This window comes from Osmerus eperlanus, chromosome 1 (assembly GCF_963692335.1).
Source record: "Osmerus eperlanus chromosome 1, fOsmEpe2.1, whole genome shotgun sequence".
Taxonomy (NCBI): Eukaryota; Metazoa; Chordata; class Actinopteri; order Osmeriformes; family Osmeridae; genus Osmerus; species Osmerus eperlanus.
This window is the reverse complement of record NC_085018.1, coordinates 17,337,789-17,352,821: the sequence shown is the minus strand read 5'-3', so window position 1 is coordinate 17,352,821 and position 15,033 is coordinate 17,337,789. Positions and strand designations below refer to the sequence as shown.

Sequence of the window (15,033 nt, the reverse complement as noted above, 5' to 3'; positions counted from 1 at the left end):
GGTGTGTGTCTCTGATTGCTGCAGCCTGGGGTGGGGCACAAAGACCTTGATTCCTCATTCAGTAGAGACGTGAGTGATCATCAGAGCTCACTTTAGAAAGTCATAGTGAAGATGACCTATTGATGTTCATTTGTATCTGTGCGTGTGCGTTTATGTGGTCTGAGCAGGGAAGAGATCCATAAACTGAGTCCACACGGCAGTCAAAACGACGCCTTTGAGAATGACAAGGTAAGATATTTTAATATAAAAAATATTAATATAATGTATTTTAATATAAAAAAACACATTATATAGTCTTAACTATGTTGACCTTGAGAGCCTTTTAATTTGTGAAAGGGTATTTACAGTATTTGGTTGACTGGTTCTCCAAAGGAGCTTAAACATTAAAACGTAATGTTTTCCCCTCCAGTCATCACTAGAGGGCACCGACAGCATGTCTAAAGTCAGTCTGCAGGATGAGCTCATGGTAGGTCTCCCTCAGCAGGGACGAGGTGTGTTCAGAATGGACTGCATGTGTGATGAGATGTACTGTACAATAAACATTCACTTCTCTTTTCTTAGAGGTTTGATGGGAAAGCTCAAGACCCAGGTAAGGACTGTGCTTATGTAACCTGGTTAATAATGTACAGGACTCATTCCAGTTATTGTTTCTTTGCTCGAGGTCTCAGAACCTATAAGCTTTCTTTCTCTCCAGTTTCTGGACGAAATTACCTGTTCAACTCCTCCACTGGCGAGCGCCGCTGGCTGTAGATTTTATGCTGTCTCTTTGTTGTCAATGATGTGCAGATACCAAGTTATAGGTAGCTCTCATAAAGAGTTGGAAAATGACAACACTGGCAGCCTGGAGCAATTGTTATTTCCTTTAACATGTCTTTATGATGTAAATTTAGTCATATCTCAAGAAACTATACAATAGTCTGATTTGACATATGATGGTGTTTGAAACTTCCACAAGGTTCTTCTACATAATGTCAGACCATGGTGAACTTGAGTAATATGTCAGATCAAACTCTATAAGATGATTTTTAGATACTTGATTAGATGCAAATCATGTGCAGGTTCAGTAAAAATTTTCCTAAAATACTAACCGTCTCCAAAACTGTTTGTTTTATAAAGTTTTCATTATACTATATTGCGTGTTATGTGTTTAGCGTGTACAAAGTTTTTTACATGGTTAGAGTTGCGTAAAAAAGTTATTTGTAAAAATTGAACAATGAAATAAACACAAAACATGAAACAATGGTCAGGTGATCTCTACTTTTATTTAAATTAAATCATCATATAGGACTTTAAAGCATTTAATATTTACCAAAAACTTTTTTCTCAATTAGATTTTTGTCTCTCATAATGTATCAATGCATTCTTAGACAGTATGAAGAAAACAGAAGGAAGATGGAGGCGTACGGTAGGCCAGACGGTACTGATGAAAGCATATCTAGGAATTTGTTGTAAACTGAAGTGAACGCACAAACATTTTGCAAAAGACATGGAAATTGGGACTATAAAAAAACAGAATGTTAGATACATACATACTTTAAATATCAGTTTTGCCATTTTTCCCCTGCTTGTGAAGCTTTTTTTATTTTATTTTTTATTTTTTAAAGATTTTTCTAAAAGGAATGTTAAGATATTTTTGTGCAGATTATTGAGCTAATATATTTGCCATTTTGAGACATGCAGGACAGTATGTGGTTTGGCTATGAATGAAGAACACATGTAAACGTTATAAAAAAGCACTTTCCTTTTTAGATCATATTCTATGTCCATGCCTGTGCCTCGCTTTTTGCAATTAAAAGTTTAATAGAATCTGCACATCAGATTTTCTAAAAGTAAAATGAATGCATTTATATAAAAACATTTCCTTTGCTTCCTCTAATAATTGAAATGGATGAAGTAAAAGTAGAACAACAAAAACACAGTAAATGATTTGTGGTCATAGCCCAGAGTTATCAATACGAGCAACTGGATCAGCAATCGTTACAATTCTGCTTGGCTCGCCGAGTTCAGTCTCTTAGGTGTCTTTATCAAAAGCAGATCAAAGCAGAAATCATGGTTTGCCAGTGCAGTCGTTCAAGACGTGTGAATTCCCTGTCCTTCTGGTCATCAGAACTGTTCAAGTCATCTGAAGGGACACACCCACATACACACAAGCACACACAAACAGATTTAATGCACCAGAGGCTCCTATGTCACATTCAAAACATCACATGACATATTCATGTCCAGACGTGTGTGACTGTGCCTTTCTCTCTCACCTAGCGTCTCTCTCTCTTCGCACTAGAAGAGACCGCAGTCCTTCAGGTTGTTCTTGATGATGACGTCGGTGACGGCGTCGAAGACGAACTGCACGTTCTTGGTGTCGGTGGCGCAGGTGAAGTGGGTGTAGATCTCCTTGGTGTCCTTCTTCTTATTCAGGTCCTCGAACTTGGTCTGGATGTAGGCCTGGGCCTCCTCATTCTTGTTAGGACCTGTGGATCATGAGTAAAGATAGTCATGTTTAATAGATAGTCGTATTTAATACACATGCATTGGTCTTAGAGTTGATTGTGTGATGGTAAAGTTCAAGTATCTCCTACCAGTGTACTCTGGGAAGCAGATGGTCAGTGGGCTGTGGGCAATCTTCTCCTCAAACAGGTCCTTCTTGTTGAGGAACAGGATGATGGAGGTCTCGGTGAACCACTTGTTGTTGCAGATGGAGTCGAACAGCTTCATGCTCTCATGCATGCGGTTCTGAAAAGACAGGAGATGAGAGGAAAGGAATTAGGAGAAATGAAGGAGAATTAAAGGGAGAGAGAAGGAGGCAGAGAGGAAATGAGAGGAGCGAGAGACGAAAACGATTTCATTTGAGATGATCCTGAGGGAATACTGCCAAACTGAGATAATTTCCTTCTGAAATGAAAAATATGTAAAGCATTGCAATGCAGTGGCTATGAAGCAGCTAATGCTCTACAATACTCTTCTCAAGGATAGATACTGACCATCTCCTCGTCCTCAGCCAGCACTAAGTCGTAGGCACTCATGGCCACACAGAAGATGATGGCTGTCACTCCCTCGAAGCAGTGGATCCACTTCTTCCTCTCAGAGCGCTGGCCACCCACATCAAACATCCTGCAGGGAGGGATGCACATAAGCAGTCAGGCTCACTACTGTCCCTGTGTGGTTTGAGGGATTCAAACAATAACTGCTTTGGAGAGGTTTATTATCTGGACTGAGACGGAAAGGATTGTGTGGCGGCGTCAGTATTGTGATGTTTATTAGCGACAAGAGGACAGGAGCGGAATGAGGATCTCTCTTTGGATGCACCATCCTGTCTGTAGAGACCAGCTCTTCCTCTCTTCTGTACTGACTGCCTTCCTGTTATTCCCCGTCCTCCAGCTCCCTCTTTATTTCCAACAGTAAGGCCCCTCGTGGCTGCGCAGACCTTGTCATTTCCCTGGCATTTTGGTACAGTGCCGTTGCCGTAGCGACAGCGGGCCTGCAGACAGACAGGGCTGAGTCGTGTTGTTGATTCTGTGCCCATATAACTTATTCATGAGACCATGGCAGACTGGCACGTGGGTGAAAGGACAGAAGATGCCAGTCAAGCAGGCAGTGCCAGCCTAAGCTTTGCCCAACTGAGATACATTACAAAAGGTAACTTGAGAGTGAGAAGGAGAACATGTAAGAGGGAGATGTTTTGTTTTGACACCACAAAAAAGTGTTTTGACACCACATCACACTGATAAAAGGACAGGTTGTCATAAGTCTTGTCTGTCTCCATCATGTGGTGTGGCCTGGAAGAGCTCCGGTTCATGTTTGGATCAAGTCACAATAATGAGCAGAAATGCTGAGGTTTGGCTGGCTGAGTGGAGCTTGTTACAGCACTACATACAGTACTGCACTGTAGACACACCGCTGTAATGAGTGTGGGGCTCACCTCAACTATAATAACCCTCACTGTAACCTGATTCCATCACTACAGCAAAACAATGATGAGCTGCATGGAAACTGTGTGGGGATTTTGGTACCGAGTGCATGTACACATACCAATGTGCTCTCTCTCTCACACACACACACACACACACACATAAATGCATGCACAAACACAAACTCATATATACCCTGACAAAGCTTTCACACCTATAGATTCAGAAGCACTTTGGAAAAAGTAATGAACTTTCCTACTGTTCCATTTGATGTCTGATTGCAGGGACATTCCATTATAACTCCTCAGTAGTCTGTACTTAAAGCCTCCATTCACTTACCTGGTGAGTTCTGATGCCTCGGGGTGACAATGAGAAGGAAAAGAGGGACTAAGATACGCTCACATCTAAAAAGCTCTACTTGTCTCTCGCCCAAGTTCACAATTCAACTGCACCGCATCATATGGTACATCTTGTCTGCCTCAACAAACAGCCAGATGCACACACCTACGCTCGATGGAAATAGGATAAACGCAGAGAAGCACACAATGCCATTCAGCTGGAAGTTGTCAGTCATAGCGCCCTGCAAAAGCTTGAGCCTGCGAGGAGTGAGTAGACTTCTGGTATCGAAAAAAGGGAGAAGTGACTACAGGGGAGACAGAGGTCTCCTTTGTGTTTGGCCGACGGTGCGAGGGATGGCTTCACAATGGAGCTCAGTAGCGAGGTCTCAGCTACGTGTACTGCGTCCAACCTCAAGTTTTAACTACAGGAGCACCACCTACCATCTTTAGAGAGGAAACACACCGCAACAAACCTATGTCTCTCTCTCACCCTCTCGCTGTCTCTCTCTCTCTCTGCTGGAAATGGAGGAGGCTGCTGAATACTGAAGCGGTTGTGTTTTACAAAGGATCCTTTTCAGATATTCACAAACTCCCAAAAGAACAAACGCATGTACACGTAGATATTTGTTAATTGTTTAAAAAGCAGGTGGTTGTCTCACTTGAAGTGCAGGTCTTTGAAGGTGAAGTGTGTCTCCACGATGCCGGTGGTCTTCACTCGGGTCCGCAGCACGTCCTGCTGTGTTGGGATGTAGTCTGCTTTGGCTATCCTTTCCAGGTCGTTTAGGTAGCTGAAAGACAAGGTGGACACACGCACACACACACGTTAGACAAACCTGAAAGAACCAGAGGTGAGGTACTAGAAGCAGCATGCATGCTGACCTTAAGGAAAAAATGTACCTTAAAGTAAAGGGCCTCCCTTTACTTACTACATGGTGACAATGCATTTTCCTTTTAATATTTTTTACATGCTGAACACCTCTACACATACACACAAACATAACTTTCTCTCAGCAGGGCAATGACAGTGTCCATTAGATCTTAGCAAGAGGAGAAAAAAACCTTTATTGTATTACTCAGTGAGGTGAAGCCCAGACAGGCAGGGCACTTTGCCCAATCCAATAGCTAGTCATTAACGTCAGACTTCTCTTGTGTTTCTCAAAGAGGGCAGAGAGGCCATTGGTTGTCAGGTCTTTATTCATAGAAATAGTATTTGTTTTTAGGCGACATCACATCTGTTTAGCAGCTGTCTGTGGAGCTATTTGAATATAGAGGACACCTCCTGGTCCTTATTTGGTGATTGACAACCTAATTAGGAAGGGGGGTAGGGGAAAAACAGGGGAGCAGGAGGAGCAGTGACAACAGCATGATGTGGTGTTTAATGTAACTTTCAGGAAGTGAAATAAATCAATGGAGAACACTATATTGAGCTTGTATTGTGTTAGTGTTTGGTGCTGTCAGAAATCTCAGAATTTACCTCCTGAGTTTTCGTCACTTTTACCTCATTTGAACAAGTTTACCCTGGATTATTCTCTCTTACCTTTGTCTCTCTCTAAACTAAGTAACCTAGATCTGCAGCGAAATAATTTTTTTATATTTTTTATTATCATGCATAATATTATTGTTATTATTATCAGCATAGGGTGTGGTACTATACCAAAGTAATTCATCTCAATCTCGCAGCACACTGTTAGCCATAATCCCTGCCTAACCCCAGTCTGAGCACATGTAAAGCCCCCACAGCTTCATCCTAACATGCATCAGACTGCAGAGAGATGGCTGAAGAACTGCCCATGAGCTCTGGACCTATTCTAATAACAAGCGTATTGTACACCACAGCTGCTCTTCATAAGAGCCCAGCAGAGCAAGGGGGATTAGAAGTTATGATTAGACTGTAATGTAAGAAAAAAAAACAATGGAACTCCTACTGCTGGTATTAATATTTAGCAGACTGCAAGGCAATCATTTGCGAAACACCATATTGTAGAGCTTTTTATGACACACTCTGTAACAGTGACAATCTCACGGTGGGAGTAAGGGTTAATAGACTTTGTGCGTGTAAAACACAGAACGTTTTGAGTAAGTCTAAGCTACAACATGTAGGACCCTGAGAAAAAGCAAACCTGCCGATTAGACAATGAAACCCTGGAAAACAAAACAAGTGTTTACTGAGGGTTTAAATATGACATTTATCCCTGTGAAAATATATCCAATGAAACGCTTCTTAGTTTTTTTTACCAACAAACACAGTCTTAAATTCACAATGGCACAATGTATATACACAATGTATCTCTTTTCTAAACAGGCATTTCCTCCAAACAAACAAGCTCCTTCTGACGGTGAACCACAAAAACGCTTCTTCCTAACTTTGAAGTGGATTGATTCTATTTATGACATCAACTAGGACTCCTCTCATCCAAAGATTGATTCGAGGTAAATAAGCTGTTGCAAAATTCCTAGAAGGTCAGAGACTAGCTCACCCCTATTTGAAAAGCAATTGCTTTCTCTACGGAGTGATAAGGCACAGCGCATGCCTGTTAGATCTCTTAATCCCTTTAAGATATCGATGGGAGGAGGGGGGCTAGGTGTTTAAAACAACCATATAGATTTAAGTGGGCTATGAAGCCATCAGAGTCTGTGAATCCCCCCTGTGCTGCATTGCAAAACAGCAGGTCTGAACCCCCAGGGGGCTGTGTCTAACTGCATGGTGTAAACTGATGTCCGTTAACCCTGTGTGCCTTAAAAGGTGCTGCACTCCACAAAGTACCAACATGTACGAATGCATAATGCGTAATGCATATACATTGGACACTCTACTTTATATCACTCGATTTAATGTAACTATGTAGTACAGTTTTGTTTGTGGACTTGCTTCCTTATAGATATGAACAGCAAAAACAGCAATGCCAGTGACATCATAAACGTAAATAGGTGCAGTTTAAGATGGTTTTACTTGCTTGCTAACAGATATGGATGGTAACACCCACAACCACATTAGACCACATGGACGAGTATGAGACAGAGAAAACAAGCAGAACCCAGAGGGGGGGAGCGCAGACCGAGGGAGCGCAGTGTGACATCACAGATGGCCACTTACTAGGCAGCCGAGTCGTTGAGCTGATACTCGCTGTGCGCGGGTGAAGCAGCCCTGCACACCTCCATCGGCCCAGAGCCTGTGGATGATGTTGGACAGGTCCTCTGGTAGGATGCCCTGCTCCTCCGCAGCCGCCGACAGGGCAAACAGCTGGCGGGCATCGTCCTGGAAACGGACACATATACACACGTTAGGTTTGTAAACACTGGAAGCTAAGTGATCAATAACTAGGCAGTGCTGACATTCAGACGTGCCTGTGAGCCTTTGTCCTTCAGACAATAACTTCACCTTTTACGTAACATGGTCATGTATCATGCCTTTTTTATTTGACAGTGGCTGCCCTATAGTGGTGTGACTGTCCTTTCTCACACACCCTTGAGAGAGAGAGAGAGAGAGAGAGAGAGAGAGAGAGAGAGAGAGAGAGAGAGAGAGAGAGAGAGAGAGAGAGAGAGAGAGAGAGAGAGAGAGAGAGAGAGAGAGAGAGAGAGAGAGAGAGAGAGAGAGAGAGAGAGAGAGAGAGAGAGAGAGACAGTGTGTGTTTAGCATGGCCAACTGTGTAGGGTACTCGTGTTTCCGAGTGCCCAGTGGTGAAGGAGGGCCCTTCTCCAGAGCAGGACAGGGGGACAGGATGACTCAGGGGTAATTACCCCTGCAGGCACAGCCTGCTCCCTGGCATCATCCGAGAAGATAAGAGTGACACACAGGAGCCTGGCTTTTCCTGACAAGCGTGCGCACATACACACACGCATGGTTTCAAACACCTCCACATACATATCTTCCTCACTCCAAGGATAGGCTAACATCTGGTAATTAGGTGAACGGCACATGTACCTAGAGGCTGATTGACTTGAGATCCTCCCTCCCCAAAGACTACTCTACTGCTATGTAGGTGAAGAAAGGGAGAGGGGGTGAATGAAAGGAGATATGGATAAAATGCCCCCCAAAATCATATTGACACCTTGTTATCCCAAGGGCTCTCAGAAGTGGGAATTGAAAGACACTTATCAAAGACTCTTTTTCTTTGGTCTACTGTCAGTCAGACATGTTTACCAGCTCATAACTTGAGCCAATTGAGACCATTCCAGTTTGTTCTAAAGCGTATCTAACCAGACAGTGAATGCAATCAATGCAGGCTGAAGTTCAACAACAGAGCTTGGCAACAGCTACAGGTAACACAGCCAGAAACGTCCAGGTGGATGACAACATTTCCCAGGCAAACTGTAAGTACCAGGTACTGACATTGAGGACAACTACGTAAAGCATTACCTTGAAGTTACAGCCATTATTCCATAATCCCCAGAGCCCAGGGTAGGAGAGGGCAGCATATGTTCCAGTGTACAGAACGATCCTCTAAATGAACAGTATTTCTAAAGTTAGGTAATTACTGTAAATGAGTTATGTGTGTGTAAGCACATCCAGTAACTGGTGGAGAGTGCAAGTGTACTGTGTGTCAATGTATGTGTCTGTGTATACATGTGCACACAATGTGCTTGGCTTTTGTGTAAATAAGAGCTTAAGAGGTACATCAGTACATTTGTAAACATACTACCGGTAGTTTTAAATTGTTTCCACTAATTGCATGTTTAAACAACACCTATTCATCTTTCTCTTTCTAACTCTCTCTTCTCAGACTGCAGCTCGGTCACATGTTTACTTTTGAAACATTGTTGTATGTTGATAGCATCCCCCTCTGGCTATGTGAGAAATGTGTCTATTTGATTTAAAACTGCGGACAAGGCTATTTGGAGCTCTCTCAGGGCCATCTGGGTTGCGGGGGAAGATGTGGTCGAAATAGCACATTATTCACAACCCAGTGCCTGACCTGCAGATAAGCTGCCTCTCACATCCACCTCGAATAAACCCTCATTTTGAAAAAACACACCAGACACACACAAGAGACACACGGGTCACCGACTGTGTGTCTTGAGCAACCGTGTGAGTTCCCAGTTGGGCCTAAAATGATGACTCAAATATTATGAGTTATTGATTGTGTGTCATACCTTCCAAATGCATTAAAGAGCTCTTTATGCTGCCAGAGAGAGAGAACGGAGGACATACAGTCACTCCCTGTGTAAGAACATGTGGAGATATAAATTGAACTGTATCACTGTATCAGCTGTGAAGTGGTCCTCCCAACAGCAAACACAGTCGGCACCTACACACCATGTTGGCTTTCTAAGAGACTGAGAAGAGCACTTGTCACTGTCACATTGTTGCAATCTGAGAGGAAGAAACACTCCAGCTCCAGAACCTCATGTCATCCAAGACTAGAAGTGGTTGAGAGTAGTGTGGAGAAAGAGACAAGCAGATTGGAGGTGAGTCTATTGTCAGAAGAGTGAGGTTGAAAGACTTGTTTCCCCATGGAGCAGTGTCATAGAAAATGACTATTCTTTAAGATGTCTATAATATTCTTTGTCCTAGAACGATTATTGCTGAGATTTTAACTTCTGGAAAGTTATAATAACCTTTTGGCCTAAGACAGTATTGATGAAGTTTCCGCTTGCTGACCAAATGTCTAACAAATTTGACTGTTTGACCCTGGTTGTTTTGCCCATACCCAAGGGATTCTTAAACACAAGTTCTTCTTTCTTGTCTCAAGCTATGTTTTTAATATTGAACATCTGTATTAAGGTCTGCAACCTTTCTTGTTTATTGTGGAGTTCCTCTTTTGATAGACATGAACTATTGATCTAATTATGTAACTGTCTGGAACTACTGTTTAAAAGAATGCTCAGATCATGAGATTTTCAGAGAGCCCTTCTATTACAGACATCCTTTTGGTACTGTTTTAGAACTGATCCTCCTTGCTGCAAGAATAAACAGATAAAGACAAATTCTTCTGACCTCAGACTTTGAATGATAAAATTCCACCACAGCAGTAATGTGTAAACTGACTGTGCCGTGGTGTGCTATGTGTAGGAGCAGTAACAGCCTTGTGAAGTCACCAGAAGTCACCAGTCTCCAGGTATACTCCTGACTCTTACTGTGTGTCTGCGTGGAACTTACTGCTCTGGCAGCATCCTCATAGTCGACCTTCAGGTTTGCCATTGCTTTAATGATGGCCATGATGGACTGGATGGTGTTGCTGTAGACCACAGCTCTGTACTGCTTACACTCATCTTCTGAGTAGCCATCCTCATGGATAATTCTGAGAGAGACAGAGAGAGAGAGAGAGAGAGAGAGAGAGAGAGAGAGAGAGAGAGAGAGAGAGAGAGAGAGAGAGAAGGGGGGGGGACTGGGATCAATAAACATGTACACACACAGGTTTATTTTACTATCCTAGTGAGGAAGAACAATTCACTCCCAATCCAAAATCGTGTCATACTTCACCCCTAACCCTAAACTTAACCCTTTCTACCTAACTAATTCTAAGACATAGCATTAGAAGTTGTTGGGCTCAAGGATATCTTATCGGGACTTCTGGTCCCTACAAGGGGAGTTAAACAAGACCACACTCACACACAGAAATACTGTCAACAGTGACATGCTAAAATGATCACAAAATAAAACATCTGGCACCATAATCAATTTTCAGTGCTAGTTTGATCACTTCAAATCTCAGCTGTCCATCATTTGTCAAATAAAACCTTGATATGCTTTGGAATACAGGAAAGGGAATATAAATCACTGTCATCAGACAACACAGAGATACACCACCCAACATCCCCACCCCCCAGCCGCCAGCACAGAGCTTAGACAAAGGAGCCACTTCAAGAAAGAGAGAGAGACACACAGAGAGACACAGAGAGAGAGAAAGAGAGAGAAGAGGGGTGATTGTATTGTCAGAAGCCAAAAAGGCAAAGCCTGTGTATCCAGGATACTGGTTTGTTAAGTGGACATTCTGAATCTAACCTCTTTTGAATGCAGGCAATGCTTCTAGCATGGAAGCATAGGACTCAATGAATATGCCGTGGAGAAGCTCTTTTTCATGTCTCAATAAAGAAGACAATTTACAAAATCTAATCCAAGAACAAGCGGGCAATGGAGATTGGATTGTGGGCCACACAAACCATAAGTTTAAAATATGTTTAACTCAAAAAAATAGAAAAAGCCATACAAACTGATGTTTTGATGCTTTTCAAATACCCCAAATCACAGAGAAGAAATTTATCAAACCTATATTTTAAACTTTCATTTACTTTCATTGTCTGTGATTGAAGCTCATACAGCTATCTTTACAAAAGGCAATTAAGTATATCATAATTTAAAAAGGAGATGAGGCAATAAGAGCTAATCATTTACATTTTACATTTAGTCATTTAGCAAACGCTCTTATCCAGAGCGACTTACAGTAAGTACAGGGACATTCCCCCAAGGCAAGTAGTGTGAAGTGCCTTGCCCAAGGACACAACGTCATTTGGCACAGCAGGGAATAGAACCAGCGACCTTCGTCCACCTGACTCTCTAATCAGTGCTATTCAGATGAAGCAGGTAGAGTGTGGGACCTCGTTGTGTCAGATTGAAGTGATTGTGTGGGTGATGAAAGGGATTGAAAGCATGGCACACTCCAGGAATGCAGAGCAATATTTAACCTCTTTGTGAAGTGTGTGTGTGTGTGTGGAGTGTGTGTGTGTGTGTGTGTGGAGTGTGTGTGCTCATGTTGTCTATAATAGAATTAGACTCCTATTTGTGTTTGTGTGTTTGAGGGTGTGAAGCAGGTAGTATGAGCTAAAAAGTTCACAGTGTCTTTCTTTCTTTCTCTCTCGCATTGACTTCACGAGAGTGACCTATTTTCAACACCATGGAGGTCGCCCAAAGGGTTCCAAACAGACACCCTGTTTGGGTGTTTTTCTGTGTGTTTTGTTGACAATCAGGAGTATCAGCTAGCCAGGAGATTACATTAATCATGGTATAAAAACACGCCTCCACACATTATCAGCTGTTGCAGGAAAGAAGAAGCAGCTGGCAGCCCTGTCAGTGAGCAAGAGTGGGTGGGTGTGTGGTTGTGTGTGTGTGTGCGTGTGTGTGTGTGTGTGTGTGTGTGTGTGTGTGTGTGTGTGTGTGTGTGTGTGTGTGTGTGTGCGTGCGGGCATGCATATGCACGTGTGTGTGTGTGTGTGTGTGTGTGTGAGCACTTTATGTGCACGTGTGCCTGATCCTTTGGGTAAAACTGTGAAAACCCTCTCCAGTCTCTACCCCAAACAAACAATAGCTGTGAAACATACAGACTCCTACATACATCAAACACAGACCAGTAAAGGACCTATGGACCATGTTACAAGTGGTGCCTCTATATGAGTGGATCCCATCTGACTTGGCGTTCCAGGAGCCAGGCCACAGGATCTCACTCTCTTGACCATGACATCACAGCCTGGCTGTCCCTTCCTCAGACCTGGCAGGAACACTGGGCAACAATGGAGGGGTTACTCACTTCATCTGCTTCACAATGGTACTCTTCCCTGACTCCCCAGCACCTGCAGGACAGAAGAACAAAAACAGGCAGAGGTTAAAAATATGCTCCAGTCTGTGGTGGAGGGAAAATGTAAACAGGCTGCCTTGGCTCACATCTGGAGTCTCGACTATTGACTGTTCTCCCTCCTCCTCTTTCCCTCTGTCACCCTTTCCTCCCTCCCTCCTTCTCAGGGCCTCAGTACCATAAAGAGCCCTTCCTTCCTCTCCCTCTGTCTCTTTCTGTCCCCCTCTCTCTCTCTCTCTCTCTCTCTCTCTCTCTCTCTCTCTCTCTCTCTCTCTCTCTCTCGTTCTCCTTCTGTTCCCTCTCTAGGTCCTTTCCTCTCTAATTACATTGCGACACATTAGTGTCCATCAGTGGTATGCATATACACACTGTAGAATAAGGATGCCTGAAAGCCTCCTCCCTACAGTGTGACCAGTGCGTCACACTGATATTTTCCAATATCTCTATACCTCAGTGCAGCACATCTGCACTCACACACACACACACACACACACACACACACACACACACACACACACACACACACACAGAGACACAGAGACACACACACACACACAGAGACACACACACACACACAGAGACACACACACACACACAGAGACACATGCACGTTTCTTTTTCTCCTATGAAACAAGGCCGTTTATCATCATTAGCGTTTTAATGAAAATGTCTGAAAGCTTTCACAAACAGGATATGGGATTTTCTTATCGACTGACGTGTTTATTTTGACAGACTCAAGGCAGGGAAACAGAACTCATCTTCTACTGTGACTCAGTGCACTGCGGGAATCACACACACACACACACACAGGCATGTAAGCATAAGTAGACACACACATGCACACTGTTGCTCAGGGACTCTGTGACACAAAGGGTAGGGATAAAGACAAGCAGCCATTCCATAACCGCAGGGGACGAGAGAGCAGAGAGACATTTTACTGGCAGCTGTCAACTCCTGAGCCTTTTATGCTGAATGGATCCTGACTGTGTGTGGCTACTTCTGGCATGTACATGTCAAAACTTCAAGACATTCTGAGAGTTCATCTAGTTCCTATTGTATGCCGATGGCTCTGAGGCACCTGGAGGTTTGTTTGGGCGATTGTAAATAACATGAAGTGAAGAGAGGAAATGTACCAGAACTGGAACACCCCCACCCCCCACCACCTTATCCTCGCAGAGCTAACTGGCTGAAAGGAAGACACGTTTCTACACTTCTAATGAATATCTCTTCCTCTCTTAGCACCCACCAGTTAGCACCCCCTGCTGTGAAGCCGTGGCTCAGCTGCCAGCCATACAGGCCACAGGAGCTGTTAAGCACAGAAGACAGATTGTATACACATTTTCTTTCTCACTTTTGAGACTTGGAAACTGCTCATAATGACAAACATACAGCTACACTACGTGTGTGCATGTGTGTCTCTGTTTTATCTGTGTCTATGAAGAGAGGGTGCGTATGTGTGTTTAATGGCTCGCATTTGCGTTGGCCTGGATAAATATGTTATGTTCATCTTCTCACTGACACTAGCACAGGTGCATATGCACAGAGATGCATGCTAACTCCCTGTGTTAAGACTGGGACAGTCTCACAACTTATGCAGCAGGCAATGCATGAGGAACCACATGACACCACATAATGATAGTGATGACCCACAGAAGACCACTACTCTCATAGAGGGGAGCACATACAGGATGTAGGCCCAGTTAATAAGCAGCCCATCTGCGTTGTAACCCATGGAGGCACTTGTTGAACATTGTTCTGGTTTGGGTGCCATATTCCTTGGAAATTGGCTACAGGCACATGGGGGAAGGGGGGGAGGGGGGGGGGGGATTAAATCGTTTTCTTGTTGAACATGACTTCCAGCAGAGCCCAGAGAGTGAAAAAGCTTGACAAATCCTTGCTATGGTTAAGTGTGTATCCAGACCCAGTTACAAACACACTCCTAGTGAACCAGAGAGTTCATAGGGCTGTTAGCAGAGAGGTGTGATGTGACTAGCCCCAACATTGCCCCTTTCTGTATTCACACTCCAGAATACCCCATACTTGGGGTCTGACCGTAAATGTCTCTCAGTTCTTGTCTCTCTATCTCTCACCCTGTCTCTCTATCTTGGAGTACTGTACTGTATTTGTCTCTCTTTATCTCCCCATGTCTCTGTCTGTCTAAATACTGTTGACTCTCCCTCCCTCCAGTTGAGAGTAGTAATCAAGGTCAGTGGAATTTGTCCAGTCATGAGTCATGGTGGACCAGCAGGGTGTATCTCAGAGGCTTCAAGGAGGTCAGTACTG

General features: G+C 43.5%; 1 protein-coding gene across 1 annotated transcript in view; it reads right to left on the bottom strand.

Annotated features, from left to right (window-relative positions):
- Nucleotides 1-1,243: 1,243 nt before the first annotated feature.
- LOC134023105 (guanine nucleotide-binding protein G(i) subunit alpha-2-like) overlaps nucleotides 1,244-15,033 on the bottom strand; it is a 48,667-nt gene continuing 34,877 nt past the window's right edge. The window contains 9 exon segments of the mRNA XM_062464952.1: nucleotides 1,244-2,122; nucleotides 2,256-2,468; nucleotides 2,577-2,730; nucleotides 2,979-3,108; nucleotides 4,903-5,031; nucleotides 7,338-7,366; nucleotides 7,368-7,499; nucleotides 10,341-10,482; nucleotides 12,706-12,748. Of these exon segments, the coding sequence (XP_062320936.1) occupies nucleotides 2,278-2,468; nucleotides 2,577-2,730; nucleotides 2,979-3,108; nucleotides 4,903-5,031; nucleotides 7,338-7,366; nucleotides 7,368-7,499; nucleotides 10,341-10,482; nucleotides 12,706-12,748 (950 nt within the window). The 3' untranslated portion in view covers nucleotides 1,244-2,122; nucleotides 2,256-2,277.